Here is a 20,895-nt window from a genome sequence, read left to right on the forward strand (position 1 = left end):
TGGACACATGTGAAAAATGGACAGCTATATATGGGGTGAGATTTTTCTTGGGAACAGATTGCCCTTTTCTGTGAGGTGAGAGTGGGATGTTGGGTAGGGATAGTAGGTATATTTGGGGAGGTAGGTTGGGTAGGTTAACAGACAAGACAAACAAGACACATACAGGGGTGGTATATGACACATGTAGGGGGTAAACACCTTGATGGGGAGTGGTATTGGGAAATCGGAAGCCCATGAGCCCCCTAGTGGAAACAGTGGGACTGAGGTCTCCACCCATGGGCAGTCACCACTGCACCTTCACAGCCCCGAAGATGGCTGTGCTGGGGGCTGAGTAGGAGAGCCAGGTTGACCCTCTAGTCACAACACATGGCCCTCAAGCAGGCATAGCAGATCTCCATCCTCCCTGCGGAGCTCGCTACACACCGTGACCTGGACCTGGCGATGAGTGACAGGTTCCTGTCCGTGCCCACTCCCGGGGGGGGTTGAACCCCATCCCCTGAGATGGTTCCACCCAAAGGTGGTGCAGGATCAATGGACAAGGAGGTCCCGGGTTGGGCCTCAGATGTGCTGGTGTCCGGTGCCATGGCCAGCTGAGGTGGGACAGCTGGGTCCGCTGGGACCCGCATTCCAATACGTGCTATGGTGTTTAAGTTTTATCAACATATGTGGGTTAGTAATAGTCAACACGTTCCAGGATTAGGTATAACAACATGCATAGATATTCCCATTAACCCAAATACCAGATATAGAACAGTTTCATAGCAAACAGAACACATTCTTATATGGGACCACAGTAGTAATAACAACAGCATGCAGGTACATGGAAGGCACCATGCCACCAATGTGGGAGTATTTCAACATAGCACATGCATAGAAACAGATTTAAATAATTATCAAACAATAGGACATATGTCCCAACATTAGAGTTAAGTCAGCACATACCAATTGAGTTGTGTACTTAGTTTATTATTGCAGATATGGTGGGGGGACAGAAAGATGTCAATTAACAACTAGTATATTCCTGTAGTTCACATTACTTTCCTAGTCAGTGCTGTTATCTGTACCTTACAAGTATTAGTACACTACCCTATTGCCTTAGTTTGGACAGTGGTATGGCTGTCTACAACTATATGCATGAACTGGTTTTACCTGCAGTATACACCTCTTACCTGATATACCTGTGGATGTATTGTTTGTTAACACTAACTAACTGTTCCTACACATACTCCCTGATTCCAGGTTGATGTTATGCACATACCTGTCCATCTCTTTTTGCACACATTCTGGGCATGTCTTGACCACATGCAGGTGAACCAGTACATAGGTTCATAGGTTCATAGGTAGGTACTAGGATATTGGTCCTAGGGCCTATACAAGCCTAGCCAAAAATGTACCCTGGCTTTCGCCACCCAAGAAAATTATTTTCCTGTGCCCCTGTCAAGCAGAACCACAGAAGTGATCCCTGGGGTAAATTTCCTATTACCCATCCAATCATCAAGATTCTTCTTGAAGTGTGCTAATGAGGAGCTTTGTTTGACTTAGATAGGTAGTCTGCCCCAGAGTATGGGAAGTCTCTGGGACAGGAATCTATCCCTCCAGCATGTTCTGTTTATTGTGGTAACAAGGTTTAGGTCCCTAGAGCGTGTAGCTCAGAGGGATTGGGATTTCTTTAAGTAGAGCATGTCCAACAGCTCTGGTTTGACATAGCTTTGTATGTTAGGCATAGATCACCTCTGAGTACGCAATATGCGACGGAGTAAAGCTGGAGTATTTTGAGATGGTCTGACTATTGCCCTCTTAAACCTTTCATGAATTGTACAATGACAGATTTGTTTTCATTGGCATTTTCCAAATATGTACAGGGCTGACAATCAGTTATATGACATGAAATGCTGCCTTCATGTCAGAGATTAGCACACTGATATCCCAGGGGGACAGGGTGACAGCCAGCAGATATGGGCCGATTAACTGGACATTCTGGACATTTCTGTACACTTGCGGGGTATGATTCTGCATACAGCTTACTACCACTCTGAGGATTTGGACCATGGCTGTGTCTGCTAAAAATAAAACACTGTCCATCACAGTTGAGTGTGCTATATAGATATTGATGTGTATCTCTTATCTGATTTCTGTCTATAATTCTCCTGTGGTTTTACATTCTGACCTTGTATTACAACACTCGTATACAGGATTTCCTAGACAGTTATATTATGTAGCACAGTGTGGGTGACAGTGATGAGTAATACCTTATTATTCAGAGCAGCTGCAACACTAACAAAGCCATACAATGCCAGAGTAAACAGTATCAGTACAAGATATCAATCTTTTATTTCTAGGCACAGTGTTCGTATCTGACAGACCTGTGGGAGCAATGTTTGTTAGCACTACCTAAATGTTGCCACACAAATTACCAGATTCCACATTAGTATTATGTACATACATCTCACTCTGTTATTGTACACACCATTGTCACAGCTTTACAACATGGGGGTGTAGATGGGACATATTTGGCTTATTACTTTTTTTTCATACCATTTTGGGAAGTTGCTAGAGTTACAGGTTTGTTCTTAAGAAATACAACTGATTGTCAGACATCCATATTTGCTGCCTAAATGTCTGGGGTCATCCCACTGATTTCCCAGGGGGGCATGGTGACAGGCAGCAGATATGGGCCAATTTACTGGACATTCTGGACATATCTGTATAGTTGTGGGGTATGATTCTGTATGCAGCCTACTACCACTCCTAGGATAAGAACCATAGCTGTGTTTGCTAAAAATACAACAGTTCACATCTCAGTTGAGTGTGCTATTTGGATTTTGTTGTCCGTCTTTTCACTGTTTTCTGTCTAAGTCTCTCTCAGTTGTACTATATGACCTCTTGGGATTACACCAGTCATATACAGACATTCTTACACATTTTATTTATGTAGCACAGTGTGAGTAACAGTGCTTAATACAACAGTACTATTAAGTGATTGCAAATCTACATTACCATATGATACCAGAGTAAACACATGCAGTCCAGCAGTTAGGCCTTTATTGCCAGGCTATTATGCTTTTATTTACATACAACCTACATGAGACTCTTCCTGCCATATTCTCAGGTGTATGCAGTGCATGCTTTAAAAAATAGAGGTTTTATACAGGCAATTAACCTACTACTACTTTTAGATTTATTTCCTATGAAAGTACATGCAAGAGTATTACTAACCTGCCTCATGTCGCAACCGCTCCAGTCTACATCCATGGGCCTCCTGGTTCAAAGTCTGCTTACTTGCTGCTGTGAAAGACATAAGAGGAATATTTAGCCATACCTATCCATAATATACATGAGCTGGCAATTACTAAACAGGTAGTGGACTGATACTTACACACAGCTGGGACCTCCCCTGTCCTCCTAGCCTCTTGGATCCACTGATCTAAGAGATCCCCCTTTCGTTGCTTCAGGTCGGCATAGTGATGCCTGCCTGCTCATCAGTTCGGGATATACCAGTGGCACTGGTGAGGTCACAGGCGAGATGGTCCCAGGCTTCCACTTTGTATTGGGAACCCTAGTACTGGCCCTGCAGCAGTCTCATGTCGTGTTCTTTCACAAGGAGTCCTGCCATGACTCTGGACGCCTGGATGCCCCAGCGCTGTGCCCAAAGGCGCACACCCGCTCCCATTCCAGACATAGTATCTACAAGGGGAAGCTACAACCAGTTATGAGATGTATTCCTGCCTGTTTGGTTTAAATAGGGCTGGTTTCCTGCACTTTGCTGTGATTGGACAGTGCTGAAAAGGCTAAGCTATGAGCAAACCTGCTTACCTAAGGTTGGCATTGCTTATAGGGGTATACCAATGGGCAGATTGAGTTAGCTGGCCTACACATTACTTACACCTTCTAAGCTGGGCTGTGCAATGCTTAGCATTGCTTTATATTTAAGTTGCATTATATTTGCATTGTGGCATTGATTTATTATTCATTACATGTTATATATGTGTTTGGTATCCATGTTTCATGTGTACATACACTGTATGGGGTCCTTGTTTTTATTAGGGGATTTCAACACTTTATTGCATTGACACCTCACGTCTGGGCTTAATGCAGTACTCCAGTTCACATATTTATGTCCTGTAGCTGGTTATACAGTATAAAACTGTATATAGATTCCTTTCAAATGTTCAGTTTGTATTTCCTATGGTGAGGATCTGTTTGGTGATATATCAATGTTATGTACTGCTGTGATGGCTTAGTGGTTAACTACTGTGACTATAGTGTACAGGGTCCTTGGTTCAAGATCTGCAAAGGCTGTTTATTTTGTTTCTGGCCAGAACAGCGGCTGATGCATACAGAGTGTTTAAGGTGCTTTTAAGCAATTGTAAGCAGATTTGTGTGGGTTTGCGCGAAGGTAAGCAATGCTAACCTCCGGTCAAATATGCTTACACAGAGTTAGCTTAAATATTGCTTAACCTGTGTGCACATTGCTTACCCCCCACACAAACAGGCTTAAGCCTGCTTACTACTGCTTAAATATGCTTACTACTGCATAACTATGCTTACTCTTGCTTACTAGTGCTTACACCCGCTTACCACCATACTAATTTAGACAGTGATGTCTAATGGTTCTTGGGCAGGTGGTGGATTTGGTACCTGTATGGATTTATCATTCATTACACATTTTACCTTCCATTTCTATCCCTGATTCCTGTGCACATATACTGTATGGGGCACTTGTGATTATCTGTGGACTTTGCAACATTATGACAATGACACCTCACATCTCCATTTAATGCAGTACTCCAGTTCACAAATATATATGTCGTAGGTTATGCAACAAAATAAATTAATCATACAGTGATTTGACATGGAAAATGGATTGTACTGGAGTGGGACTCAAACTGGGAATGACTGCTCGTAAGGTGAATGCGCTGCCCACTACACTACTACTGTACTGCTTCATTTGCATATATATTGCTTTTTCTCCTCTTGTGCCATTTAAGCTGCATTAACCGTAGCTACGCGATGGGCAAACCCGCTCATCTATGGTTAAATTTGATCTATTTCATAAAAAAAAGGTCTTCATATTTAAATGTTTTAACTATTGCTCTTGTACACTTGGGGGGATGTTGCTGGGGGTATGCAAACACCTATAAGTGGTCTTGCTCAATCTTACTCGTACACTGCTGTTCTTGTTGCAGAGACATGTATATTCTGAGAGATCTGCTCTCAGACACTCCCACTGCAGTCATCCGTTTAGGAGCTCAAGCAGCACGCCTTCATTACTATGCATTGTGCACTGCTGTCCTGCTCCTAAACGTCTGCTTATATGCAGGACTAAGTGAGTCCTGCACAGAAGGATAGTGAATCCGGGGGATTGTGTCATGACAGCTATAACACCAGTTTAGAAATTCATGTCAAACAGACATCTGCACATTATGACTTTTACTTATTGTGCTTAATGCAAGAAATTTTTGAATTCCTTTAGGTTGTCATCTCTTGGTTTTGGTGGTTTATACACGCCAGCAGTTGTAATTGGTTCTAGGGTTGCATTATCATCTATGATGTGATAATCACAGATCTCATTACAATATTTAATCCATCTCATAATAACTTCACCTGATTTTTTTTTTTTGTTAGACTGTCAGTTATACAAATTCATTTATACGCTGAAGGAATTGGTTTTCAATCATTATTCTTTACCCATGTTTCACAATAATAACATCACTCTTATGTGAAAACAACATATTTTCCAGTAAAAAAAAATATTGCTAATCAAGTTTTACTATTTGTGAGCTGTTATATTTCTGACCTGTAAAATATTATCTTTTGTTACTCAAATTTTGTAATGCAACTGCTACAAAAAAATCTCTTCCCTTGTCTTGACAAGTGGACTCCACCTTGTCTAAAAACTTTTTGCCAAAATTTGTCTTGAAAGTTTCCAAATTTTTCATTCATGCTGACCTGACCTGATGTTCTTTTCTGTTAAATCTGTGAAAATATGATCTAACACCTGTACAAGACATGTTATTTAAGAGGGCTGTAGGTTCTCTACTTACAGCCAGTAAGTCATTAAAGATGAGATAATTGTAACCAGCAATAATAAAAACAGTTCCATACTTCATTTACCTTATGGCATTTTAAACCCAGCACACATCATGTATTTTTCTCCTGGCAAGCATAACACTGTTCTGTATTCATTATCCTATCTGCAAACATCAGTATAAGCGTATTTAATATTTAAATATCTAATTACAAGTATATAATTTCTGACCATATCTAAAACACATCACACCTCTAATTCAGTAAAGTCTGCCATTTCAGTTACAAAAGAATAGTTTTAATTTTTAATTTAAAAAAATCTCATTGTTTTCACAGCTTACACCATTTGAAAACATGTAATTGTTGTCTACCTGCTTTTATATCTCCACAGCCTAAGCCATGTTGTCAGCCTCGGTTGATTTCTCTTTTCTCGCAGTAAAGCTTTTTAATCCTTTCAGTTTCAATTTACATTTCTTCATTTTATCTTGTTTCTTTATTTTTTTTACCTTTTTTGATGGAATAACAGTGTTATTTTCAGTAGTCTGAATGTTTTCTGATTGTGCAGTATTATCATTACCTGTAATTAGGGTATTACATCAAATCAGAGTTATTTTGTTTAGTATATTTTCTATTTGAATTACATTCAGTAGTCACTTTCTTTTTCTTCCTAGATATTTGTTGTGAATTGCTTCCTTTTTTTTTTTCTAAATTCTTCTACATGCTCTACATCCTCTGATTGCTGTATAACTTGTATCCTGAGTTATAAATTTGCCATCTCTAGTGTAATGTTTAGTGGGAGTTGAATGAGCTTTACCAGCAGGGGCATTTCCTTTATGAAATGTGCTCTGTTTGCACTTTGTGTAATAGCTCTTCAACCCAGTCATTATTTTATGTAACAACAGTTTTCCAAGCTGTACCAATAGTATATTTCAATCATCTTCAGTAAATCCATATTTAATATCAATAAGTTAGTAAGTCATACAACTTTTTTTATGAGTAACACAAGTCTCCAATGTTATCATGTGTTACCTTTATTTATGTGCAGCATTTAGCACACTGGACAAGATACTTTTGCTTAAGCAAATTGCCAGTGGCATACTTATTTAAAGAACCCATTCTCAGCTGCAAACAATTAAATCATTTTAAAAGAAACAACATATCAAACTCAGTAACCATAGAATTCTCAGAAATTAAACCAACTTTTAAAGTCAAATTGTGTGAGGAAATCACTCAAATAATATGCAAATAAATATTAACTTAACCCCAGACAACCTAAACAACATTCTACAGCAATGTAATGGGCAGCCTCTATGAACCCTACACCTAGATCAGGCAGCAGATTACTTTAATAATATGTTTATCTCAGTTCTAAATTCCATTGCACCAATAAGAAAGATTAACACCAAAGCAAACTCTGCTCCATGGTTAAGCAGGGACACAAGAGCTCTACTAAATCCAGAGACAAGGCCTAGAAGCAATGGAAGCTAGAAAACTGTGATCATACCAAGCAAAAAGTATAAACAACTTAGGAATCTAGCCAAAGAACAAACTAAACTAGACAAACAAAACTACTTCCTAGGTCTCCAAAACAAACATTCAAAATATCCCCTCAAATTTTGGCATAGTATCAACTCCCTACTAAAACCTGGAACAATTGCTACTCCCACCCCAACGTCCCCCTATACTAACAGCAAAGATATAGCTTCCCAGCTTAACTGTTATTTCATAAACTCAATCCAAACTCTGTCCAACCAACTAACGAACATTAATAACTTACCAGCCACAACTGTTGGGAGCCCTCCTAGCAGCTCTACCAACCAACCATCCTTCTCTCTCTCACCTGTCCCTACATCTAAAATTAGAAAACTCCTCCTCAAACTAAAACCTACCACACTTGCAGCATGCGGTTTACCTGCTAACTTCCTAAAATAGCAGCCAACTCCCTATCATATCCAGTATCAATCCTAATAAACAGGTCCATTCAGGAAGCTTATGTGCCACAACTATGGAAAATATCCTACATTATACAATTCCTCCCCATTAATATTCTAAAACGTGCATGCTGATTTGCCAGCCCAACCAGCGTGCCTGTTGTAAATCCCACAATATACCAACGGAAAAAGGTCTGGTCACCCAAACTTTTTTCCATTGGTATAAACTGCCCCAAAACTTTATTTTTTTTACTATAAAAAAAAAAGAGAGAGAAAACGGAGCAACAGAAACTTTCTTTTCTCTGTTGCTTCCGTTTCAAAGCCTTGATATACTGGGTATGCACGGGAATGCAAGTCCCATGTGCATGCGCAGTACATCAAAACACAGACTCAGTATACCACAACCGGCGGAAGAACAGCAAACCGCCGTTATACAAAGACATTATTTAAGAAAAGTAAGTATTTTTTTTCTTAAACAAAGTCATTGTATAATAGCAATAACCAACTCCGTGGTTGTGGTATATTGAAGATTTACCCACTGTTGCCTTTGTTCAATTACTTGGGCTTCACCCTCATGATTAAACCACACCAACCATGGATAGATCTTCAGTATACCACACCACATCATCAGTTATTGCGTAATTATACTGCTTCACAAAGGTGGCAAATCTTACAACTTTTCCAACTATCGGCCTATAGCTATTCTTTCCCCCTTATTTAAGCTCCTAGAGAAATGCATACAGTCACAAGTTATGCAGTTCTTGAATACAAACATTCATCTTCCCTCCACCCAACACAGATTCCGCCCTCACCATAGTACAACTACTGTTCTTTTTTCCTTCACCAATCTGGTTAATCATCATAGAAACAACAACAACTATGTATCTGCTTCCATTTTAGACCTCTCTAAAGCATATGACATGGTCTCACACCCTAAACTATTGGATGCTCTTCACTCTCTATCCTGTACTCCTTCTACTATCTCCTGGTTCAAAAGCTACTTATCAGACAGACAACAATCTATACAATGGCAGAATAAAATATGCCCTCCTCTCCCTAACTCTGTAGGAGTACCACAAGGCTCAATATTAGGTCCACTACTCTTCTCTATCTTTACAAATAATCTATACACCCCTCCAAGCATGCCTCACTAATTCAGTACAGAGATGATTCTACACTCATCTGAGCAGTCCCATCTGTCAACACCCTACAACAAGTAGCCCAAGAATCATTCTCTGCTATTGAAACTTGGATCACTGACATCCAACTCATTCTCAACCTCAGTAAAACCAAACTTCTCCTGTTCATCCCTAACAAAACAAAATTTACCCCCTCTACTTTCTCTAGCTCATCTAGGAATGGCACTATCATCTCTCCATCCACCCACACAAAACTCCTAGGAGTTGAAATAGACAACAACCTATCATTCGATCTACATATAGCACAAACCATCCAGAAAGTTCATAAAAAATGGGAATCCTTTACAGACACAAAAACTATCTCACAGCAAATGCAAGAATCATCCTAGCTCAAACTCACCTCTTATCAACACTTAATTATGCTGCACCAATCCTAACCCATACTAGAAAATCAGATTTGGACAAGTTAGAGTCATGCTATAACAAAATTGCCAAATTTTCTAACAATTCTCCCTTTAGAACTCATCACTGCCAAGTACTAAAAGAAATTCAATGGCTTGAATTTCCTAACTTACTAACTTACCAACAACTCACCTGCGCCTTTAACATCAGAAACTACCCAGACAAAACTCCAGCCCCCAAGCAGCTATTAACATCCCACTCTTCCAGTTGCCCTCTCCACTCATCCAGTAAACCTCTCCTCAGTGTTACAACTGCTAACAACACTGCAGGTAAAGCCCTATATTCCCACATCATAGCCAAACAATGGAACAATCTCCCCACTAATATAATATCCACAACAACAAACACAAACTTCAAACAATTACTCAAATCTCATCTCAGGACAATGTGGGTTTTCCCATGTATCACTTGACAATCTCTATACCTTTTCTTCTCCTTCTCCAAACAACTCCAATCTAGAATTCACACTATTTTACTCACATAGATATACATACTTCTGATGATAAGCCACACTGGTCTTTGTGCTTCTTTCAGTGTACACTTACTAGAAATGTAAACTGTCTATTCTACCTCTTTGTAAATATTAATCTAACTGTATTTCAGTCCTGCAATGCCTGTAAACTATTGAGAACAAATTATTGAATCTCTCTGTAAGTAATCTACTGTCTTCTCATTTTGTACATTTCTCATTGTATTAACTACTTACTATATGTTAATTGTGGAGCTTTTCTCCCCGGGCATCCACTGAAAATGGACCTGGTCCAGCTGGATTTTCCTGGTTAACAAATGTAAAATAAATAAAAAAATAAAATAAAATAATTAAATTAAGTACACTGATCTAACCTTGTATAAAGGGAAGTAATTAATAAGGCAGTTATTCTTATCTACCCATTGGCTAACAGAAGAAACCGAGGATATGCAGTGAGCTTTGCAAAAATATTCTTGTTTCACTGGGATCCTTCTTCTGTATTATTCATGAGATGAATATACAATTTGGCCTAGAAGACTGTCTTATCTTTGTTGTGTTATAATTGAAGGTAAGAAGGAATTAATAGATTGTATGAATATTTAGAAGAGACAAAAACAGATAACTGCTAGGAAGTTAGCTGAACTTCTTAAATTTATGCAGTCTTAGAGCCAAAACAGTTTATGGTATCAGCATATTTAATGATTGTCTTTTATTCTGTCAGATGGGAAGTGAACCCAAATTACTGCATTCAAGTCAAGCAGACTCCACCTTATAACCAAGGCACTCGACTACTGGACCTCATTGACTTAACAATTTTGGACTTCCTCATGGGTAATTGCATGCATTCATTCATGACGTATGTCTTTCCTTTATCTTATATATATCCTATATCTTATTTCCTCAGTATGGACTTAACCTATCGATGATTTCATGCATTAATTTCACAGTTTTAGCTTTCTTTCAGCGTATCTATTAACTTCCTTTGCACTCAACACTACTTTCATTCTGGTATTCTGTGAGCAAAAGAGCCTTGTGCAGCTTTTGCATTGCTGCATACCATTTACTGACCTACCCTGAGGCAGTGCTTTTTAAATTTACATCCACTGTCCAGAGTTCACTGATGCAAACATTGTTTATTATGTTGAAAGTGCAAAGGAATCTTGTTTATCTCGTTTAATTTATTCAAATTATTTCTTAACTGTACAAGGAATGCAGCCCATTTCAAAGTTATTGTTTAATTAAAGTTCATGAAATCAGTTTTTGATGTTTTGCATGACTAGAATTCGCAACATCCACAATACAGAAAATATTACATCTTTGTAAAATTTGCATGGTGATACCTTAATTGTAACATGTTTTACTTTGCTTACCTCTTTCAAGCCTATTGCACCTGTTCTGTTTTACTTCCCATTTATAGCATATCTTCTTATGGCATCCAGACCTTATTTGGGTCTGCCTTCGTTAGTTAAGTGACTTACCAGTAAATAATAGGTGATAAATAGCACTACAATTTTTAATCTACAGTGTCCTGTAGTACAGAAATTAATCACTGTTTCCACTTATTATTCACATTTCTTTATTTATGTTCATAGTTTCATATTTTTGTAACTGAGAAGCCTACATAATATTGAGGAGCATGTTTAAAATGCCATGGTGGGCAATATAAACATTAATTGTCAATGTCAATTTATGTTGCACTCAACAGGAGAGGTTGCTAGTTTTTTATTAGTAATTATGTAAATAAGCAATATTTCCATATGTATTTAGTACTTCAAAAAATGTCTAACAAACTATTGCATGGCATCAGGTGAAACCTTAGATGTTGTTAAGAAAACTACAACTGCTATTTGCACTGTAAGTTGCATATCAGTGTTAGTTATGTTGCTAATTATACAATTATGCATATGTTTTTATATTTCTCTAAATATCACAATAAACATGCACTTAGGGAGAGATTTCCTTCTAACACATGAGACCTTATGTCTGGTTAACAAAAGTATACATTCAGGTTGTACAGTTTGCAAGATATGACAGTTTGTAAAAGTTTAGAGACATATTATTCTGGGTTTGTGTTTATTATAATATAGTAATTATGGAAAACTATAAATGCACTATTATCACTGTAAAGAATGCGTCTTCTGATACCTTTGCTGTTCAGTTTTAAAAGTTATTATTGTTCACAAAATATTTACATTTGTTTATCTTATACTTGTTAAGCTGATTTTCCCAAAAATAGGCTCTGGAATGCAAACTCCTTGGGTGTACCTTTTCCTGTGGTTCCTTGCATGTCTTATTTCATTATTTAATTAATCTCAAGATGCAAGATATTGTAACCACTAGTAACGGATGTTTTATTGTCAGATACTAGTGTTGTTGTTTGCCTGTAGGCTTTTTATTTCATCACTGCATGCCACAAAGGACATACAATCATGTGATTACTAGGTATGGACATTTCAGTTGCTAGTACTATTTCTGTGCTTCAGATGTGTCTGACTTTCTCTCTTTGTGCTTCCTTAATATCTGGATTTGGATGATCCTACATAATCATTATTTATACATTTAAATCATCAAATTTAATATTTCCAATTTTTTTAACAACATGTTTATTGTAATGTAATGTTAACATAATTTCCAATGCATCAGCCTTGTGACATTATTATGTCTTTCAACATGTAAAACCTTTGCCATAAGTAGAGTGCAACCAGCCCTAAGATATGCATCTGTTTCTAGTTCTATACTACAGAGTTTGCATATTTCCATATTAGATTTTAGATTTTGTGAACTATTTTGCATATAGTCTACAGTCATGACCTGTCATTATTAACCTTTCATTTATTTATTTTTTTGTATTTACCACTCATTACAATTTGCCCAACTTGCTTCAGCAAGGATGGCATACACTTTTTGTTCCATGCATTCCAAATTCTGGTCAAAGCACTTGTTACACCATAGGGCATTTTTACACAAATTCCACTTTCTGGGTATTCAAAAAAAATAAATTCAGTTCTCAAAGTTCCCCCTGCAACTTAAAAGCACCCATAACTGTATTGTAATAGACTTGGTTTCCATGTAAACGCATCACAATCACATCTTGGGTTCCATGTACACACATCACACCCACGTCTTGGTTTTCATGTAAATACATCACACCCATGTTACTGGGTTGCAGTGATTATCATGCATTCAGAACTGTGGGTCACTGTGATGAGTAGAAATATTTGTTAGTTACTCAGTTTTCTCTAGATTGATTTCCTGTGACCCAAAAACAGAACTTATTGAACTTTAAATTACCACAAACAACACAAATTATCAATTCATAACATGTTACCGGTCACCTTCCATATCTCTGAAGGACCATGAGAAATTTCTAAATGTGCTTACTGTACTACCAATAAACAGTAATACCTTTCAATAGGTGATTTCAACTATCCATTGATTAACTTGAGTACTCATACCACAGTGGCTGTGTATATGCAAAGATTCCTTGACTTAGTAAATGCTAATTCCTTTGTATAAATAGCTATCCAGACCAATGGAGTCAAAGTCTTCTTGACCTTATCCTCACTAAGATTGTACCTTTTGTACTGCTCCTATAATGCCTCATCTTTAGTCAGATCTGACCATATATCAGTAATCTTCTGCGTTAGGGTATCTAACCCCACTACAACAAATACCTTTCATTATAAAGGGTTTAAAAAGACAAACCTATTAAAAATATACAATGAGTTCTCAAAATCCAGCTGTCAGATTTCTAGCCCCTGTGTAGCCTCATCTGTCCATTAATGACAAATAATTTTACTTTCATCAAAAAATACTATAAAACAAGTAGACCCAGTCAGACCCATGTATACATGCATGCACATATATATATTTATGCATAAATAATAATTTATCTAAGATACTTTTCATCTAATCATAAATAATTTAAATCATTTAAAAAATTAATCTAATAAACATTTAATCTAAAACATATAAAGTCAAACTGCATTACATATAAAACTTCATAAATATCAAATACATCTCAAAAATGTATTTTTTGTTTGGGATGATGGCAAGCCACCCCTGGTCCCCCATTTGTGGTGGGGACTTTGCCCCCCCCCCACATTAACTCTGCAGTCGCACAAATGTCAAGAAAAAAGAAAATTCCGTATACAGAGAATTACTGCAGGCACATGACCCAGACTTCTAGAGACAGACATGTAACATAACAGTTGACATTAACAGTGGGGATTACCAAGGCACAAATACTGACCGATGCTGATTTGCAATGTAATTTTTATGACCTTATACACTTTTCTATCCAATGTGATTCAGTCATTTGTGTTTTAGATGAACTGTGTTTGAAATTAATTGCGGTACTTTTTTGCAGGTAGAATGTGTGATATATATAAAAAAGTACTACACCTATAGGTAGATTAGATAGTTAGATAAATATATAGATGCAGAACCTTACATCAAACTGTCTTTATATTGGTAAGTGAAAAAGCTGGTACAGTAGATCAAGTCATCTGATCAAAAAGAACTGGCTTTTTCACCAAGAAATCATAGTACAACCCGGATTGGGATATATGCTTTTTCTTCATTATAGTGTGATCTCGGAGTTGGTGTATATAGTTAGCAGAGCTTTTGTGTGGCCTAGACCCCCACATGGTGGGTGCAGCATGGCTTACCATCCTACAAAAGATGCTGTGTGTTTTTATATCCTTTGTGGATCGATGTTTACAATTCTGACCTAAAGTAGTTGTTGGAAGTTTATGCTTCCATATATATATATATATATATATATATATATATATATATATATATATATATATATATATGTTGGGGAAATTAAAAACCATGTAGGTGTAATGCCAGTATTTGCAAACTCCAGAATAAAAGAAAAAAATATATCTACAAAAACGATTGTATGAAAAAGACTGGTAAAATTTGAAAGTTAAAAATTAAAGAAATCAAAGTGGAATACAAAATTAACATTTGAAGCAAATAATAATCAACGTTTTTTTGTTACAAGAGACAATTCTACCTCAGACCATTAAGGAATGACATTCAGTAATGGCCTGAATTAATTCTCAAATGTTTTACCCATTTCATCCCTAAAGATATTACTTATACACTTGGAGAGAAATTTAGAGCCAACTTCACACCAGAAACAGTCATTGATGTTCTACAAATTGATCACTCCTTTTATCTGACTCCCATTATCATTATAAAATATGTCCTAAATGCACTCTATAAAGCTAAAAATAGCACCCTCCATGAACACTGGAATATACCTGTTAGACCTATACACTTTCTATGAAACTCTTCTAAAACTGTTCAGCTTAACCATATCCACAGGATATGCTCCTAGGGTGTTGAAAATAGCAATTGTATGTCTCTCATTCAAAGGGTCCCCACCTCAGCTACTGAGAAATGTAGACACATCAGCCTTATAAGGTTACTTTGTAAAGGCATGGCATGTTTTATTTGATTTTATAACTCCAGTATAAAAATTTTATTGATCTAGATCTACAACAATGTGGTCTTGTCAAAAAGGTAGCACTGAAGCTATTGCTAGTGGCTATGTTGTTTATACATTTCGTCTTGATCTGGCCAAGACCTTTGGTATTATTTCCCATGCTGGAATTGTAAATATACTTAAAGGCCTAAATGCAGAGCCTTATGTTGTAAGGCAGCAAAGTAGATGGCAGATAGAATCCATAAGTTTAATTAGAAGTTGCCGCCTTAGAAAGCAAAAAGTTAAATGTCTGTGTTCCTCAGGGCTCACAACTGGAAACCCTACTGTTTAGGGGTTCAGATCTCCAAACCGCTAACTCAAACACATGGTTAACCAAATTGGCCAATGACTGCAAGCAAGATGTTGTCATTCATTTAACATCTGACACCATGTTACTACAGCAAGCGCCAAACCATGCATACCAATGGTGTATTAGAAACAGACTTAAATTAAATAGAGTAGTATAGCATTTTACATTTGGTAAACAAATATTGCTGTAGCTTTTAGTATAGACATCACTCCAATTCAGAAGGATATGGTTGTCAGAGGTATTGTTGAATTCATAGACAGATGCCTATCCTTTGACCACCATGTAGCAACAGAAGTCAGAAAATACTTGTAGCTAGGTCAATTAATACATAATGGTAGCTCATTCAGGCCAAAAGAAGTTGTCATTCCTCTGGCATCTACCCTGATCAAACCAGTTAAAGAATGTAATGCTCCTTTTAATACGCATTTATACAAATATATCAGGCAGCTAGAAAGACCCTAGGGGTATCTATCTAAAAAGAAAACTGGACTCAAGACCCTTCACTACCAAGAAAGGCTTGATGTTCGTTTCCTGTACTCTGTATCTTAGAAGTGTGTGTGTGTGTGTGTGTGTGTGTGTGTGTGTGTGTGTGTGTGTGTGTGTGTGTGTGTGTGTGTGTGTGTGTGTGTGTGTGTGTGTGTGTGGTGATTTTATGTTTAGCATTCCATGCTGTTAAGTACCCAACTCTGTTTTATCTTCTACCCCTCCACAAAACAAATGGCTACAGAAATACTCAAATAAAAGCTTGAATCTCCATCAACAGATACAGGAGACATGCTGGAGAAACAGAATTACAGTATCACTCGGCACTTTTCCATCTATGGAATAATCTTCCATTATATATAAAGCAGAGTGATTTCCTAGCTTCCATTAGGGCAAACCTTAAAAACTGGCTCAATTTTCTTACCTGGAAGCAGGACATGCCCTATGGGGGTAGTTACTGGCAATGTGATTATGGTCCATGGATTGAATCTGTCTGATAAGCACTAGTCTTTTACCATTTCATGTATTAATTCTTGATCAGTATATGGTTGTACGGATATTCCTCTGTATATGTCACTATTGTTGTATGTTTTCCTGTTTTTCTTCTTCCTCTTCTGACCTCATTCTTTTATAATCCTTTTTTCTTTCTTACACTTACTTTTGACACTTATTCTGTCAGTTTACGTCTTAATTTCCTCTACTTTCTTTCATAATTGTTACGAATTTAAGAGTAGAGTCATGCTAGATTTGTTTTCTTTCTGATTCAGAACTTTGACTATATCTTCAGTATGGAGATTTCATAAAATGTATATGCAGCCCCTACTTTGAGGCTTATACATATCTATATCCCTCTCTATACACCTGTCTCTCTCTCTCTCTCTATATATATATATATATATATATATATATATATATATATATATATATATATGTGCGTGTGTGTGTGTGTGTGTGTGTGTGTATTTATATATATTTATATATATATTTGTATATCTATATATATATATATATATGTGCGCGCGTGTGTGTGTGTCTGTATATATATATATATATATATATATATATATATATATATATATATATATATATACACATACATACATATACATACTTAGATTTTGTTTTAAAGAGGACCATACAAGGCTGGTGTGGCCATCTTGCCATATAAACACTGGCTGTGGATGATTGTCACGTCTGAAATGACACCCTGACCCCATGTACAAAAATGGGACAAGAGGTTGTAAATGAATGTATGCATCCCTCAGAATACATGGCTTTGTCATATATAGATTCTTTCAGGGTCTGCTTCTTAAGACCTTCATTGAATGCTCCATATCCTCAACCCTGCATTTCATTATCTTGTGGCTCATTGTACTATAGTAACTGATATCAAGAAATCTGATCCTACTAACTTTATGTTTATTCAGAAGGATGCATCTTCTGCACCCCTAATGGGAGGGCTTTACTCCCATACCTCACATTTCTAAATCCAAAGTTGCATCAATGCCCAGAAAAAATAAATACAGATACATTTTTCCAAGGTAGTTCATTCTTGGAGGTAGTACAAGTTAGAGACAGGGGTGTTGGGGATACAGCCCATGCACATAGAGGAGTAGATTCAGTTGCATAGAACTTAATTTGCCTTCTTTATCACAATGGTGAAACGTGACCATGGCATAGGTTTGGTATGCTTTTAAGGGATAACCTGGTAAAGTTTTAAGTCACCATAGACCTGAGAACACTGCTGCCTATGTGGAACCGTTCACAGAAACCCTGTACAAGCATGTTAATAGCTACACAGAGGCTGCTGTACCCACTAGGAGGAAGTACAGAACTAACTCAAAAAACAAGCTGCCTTGGTGGAATCACAACATCAGTAGGCTGTATAACAGAAGGAAGAAAACCATGGCAAATACTAGGAGGCATAGCACCCAGTGGGATAAAAGTACTCTCCTCAAACTAAACAAACAACTCAGAGGACAAATAAAGTCAACTAAAGCCACAGTTAAGGTAAATTTGGCCTTCCAAGCAAATGACAACCACAAGACATTCTTTAACTATGTCTGCAACCTCAAAGGGAATACACAATTGTATGCAGAGCTCATTGGAGTCACTTATACTGATCCAGAAGATACAGCAGACCTACTGGCAGACAAATTCAGCTCTAGCTTTACCGGTCTCTCACCATCAAACTCCCCATGGGAAATAACATCAAATATATTTCCCCTACTATCAGTAGGGAGCAGGTCTTCCATGCTGTCTCTAAAGCCAAATGCACTGCATAGGTTCATAGGTTCATAGGTTTATAGGTTGGCACTAGGCTTTGGCCCTAGGGCCTATACAAGCCTAGCCATAGCAATTCCCTGGATATTTCTTCCCACAATGTTTACTTCCCTGGACCCGTGTCTAGCAGGGCCACTGACATGATCCCTGGGGTGAATTGCCTATCTTCCATCCAATCATCAAGGTTCCTTTTGAAGAGGGCCAAGGAGGTGCTCTGCTTGACATGTATGGGCAGTCTATTCCAGAGTATGGGGAGTCTCTGGGTCAGGAACCTATCCCTCCAGCATGTTTTGTTCATTGTGATGACAGGGTTTAGATCCCTGGAGCATTTGACTCTGAGGGATTGGGATTTCTTTAAGTGGGTTTGACATGGCCTTGTATGTTAAGCAGAGATCTCCTCTGAGTAGACTATATGCCACAGAGTATAGCTGGAGTTTTTTTAGATGGTCAGCATATGGCATCTGCTTTAGGCCTCTGATTCTTTTAGTGAGGTATTTATGTGGCATTTCCAGCTGTTGCAGATGTCTTGTGAGGTACATACCAAATGGGGCGTTATACTCTATAATGGGTCTAATGAGGGATGAGTACAGTGGGACAATGACCTCCTTTTTCCTGGATGAGAAGCCCTTAGTAATGAGGTGTGCCACATAGAAAGATTTCCTGACTGTTGTGGTGATGTGGTTATTAAAGGTGAGACCACTGTCCACCTGTGTCCCTAATTCTCTCATCACACTTTTGGTGTTTAGTGCACTGCCACCTATGTGGTAATTCATGGGTACATGTTTTTTCCCAAAGGGGATAACTATACATTTCTTGGCATTAAGGTTGAGCCCATGGCTCTGGCACCAAACATCTATTTCTGTTGAGCCCATGGCTCTGGCACCAAGCATCTGTTTCTGTAAGACCCTTTTGTAGAATATCCACATAATTTGGGGATTCAATAGTGACTCCCAGTTTGCAGTCATCTGCGAACTTTGTTAGCCAGAGTCTCTTAGTGTTGGCCTGTACTTCAGAGAAGTAGATGCCCAACAAGAGTGGTCCCAGGACTGAACCTTGAGTTACTCCACTTGTCACTTGTTTGGAGCTGGATTTGGAGTCAGCTACTTTTACAGTCTGGGTTCTGTCAGTAAGCCAGTTGGCAACCCATTGAGTGATGTAGTGATTTATGCCCAGCTTAGTAAGTTTATCTATGATTCCAGAGTGGGGGATGCTGTCAAAGGCCTTGTCCACAGCTCTGGAGACTGATTCGAAGAAGTCAATCAGGTTCAGGAGACAAGATCGGCCCTTCACAAAACCAAACTGGGTGGGGTCCAGTGTTTGAAGGTTGCCAATGTCTTTGTTTATAAGTTCCATGATAATGCGTTCCATGCCCTTGCAGATCAGGCTCGTCAGACTGATGGGACTGTAGTTCCCGGGATCCAAGGTGGATCCCCCCTTGTGGAGTGGAATTACTGTAGCTGTGCACCACTCAGTGGGCATGAAGCCTGAGGTGAGGCTATGATTAAACGTGACACTCAGGTGAGTTGCCAGTTCATTTTGTAGTTCATGTAGTACACAGCCCGGGATGTTGGTCCCATGGATGTTGTATTCTTAGCTTTGGAGAGTCCAGTTTCTACCTGTGTGGCCATGATTACCGAACTTTGAGATGGGCCCTTTCAGGGGTGAGAGGGGGTGAAGTTGGCAGTAAATTGATCTGCCAGGATATTGGCAATATCCTTGGGCTCAGTATATTTAATGCCATTCTGTTTTAGCTCAGAGCATTGCCATTTAGATTCTTGACATAACTATGGAGTGCCTTGTGATTGTCTTTGGAATCATTGGCAATTTTATTTTCATAACTAGCTTTTGAGGATTTTTATGAGGGATCTCATCTTCATACTGTGGCTGGTAAGGGAGTTTTTTGCATCCTGGGATTTTCCTCTTTTCTGCAACAGTTTCTTCTTTCTGTTGTATAGTTTGTTTATGGCAGGGGATGACCAGATTGGATTCCTTCTTTTGGAGGAGAGCATCTTGGTTCTATTTGGGATGGCACGATTCATGCATGAGTGGATGTGCTTGTACAGTGCATTATTGTAGGATTCAGCAGTCAAACCTTCAGATCCCATCTGCATGGGTGTCATGAAGTTTGTCACTTCTGACTTGAGTAGCATGAAGTTGGCTTTGGAGAAGTTTTTTTACAGAGGTTTCCTTACTGGGGGGTGGGGGTGGGATGTGGATGTCAAGGGTGATTTGCTTATGGTCAGACCTGACCAATGAGGGGGTGACCACTGGTGTGGAGCATCTATCTGCCA

General features: G+C 38.2%; 1 protein-coding gene across 1 annotated transcript in view; it reads left to right on the forward strand.

Moving 5' to 3' along the window:
- LOC122797833 (extracellular serine/threonine protein kinase FAM20C-like) overlaps positions 1–20,895 on the forward strand; it is a 719,407-nt gene that overhangs the window by 500,780 nt on the left and 197,732 nt on the right. Inside the window, exon 8 of the mRNA XM_044066357.1 lies at positions 10,750–10,859. Coding sequence (XP_043922292.1) covers positions 10,750–10,859 — 110 coding nt within the window. The remainder of the gene's footprint in view (positions 1–10,749; positions 10,860–20,895) is intronic.

This window comes from Protopterus annectens, chromosome 1.part0 (assembly GCF_019279795.1).
Source record: "Protopterus annectens isolate FY-2018-M chromosome 1.part0, PAN1.0, whole genome shotgun sequence".
NCBI classification, from domain to species: Eukaryota; Metazoa; Chordata; order Ceratodontiformes; family Protopteridae; genus Protopterus; species Protopterus annectens.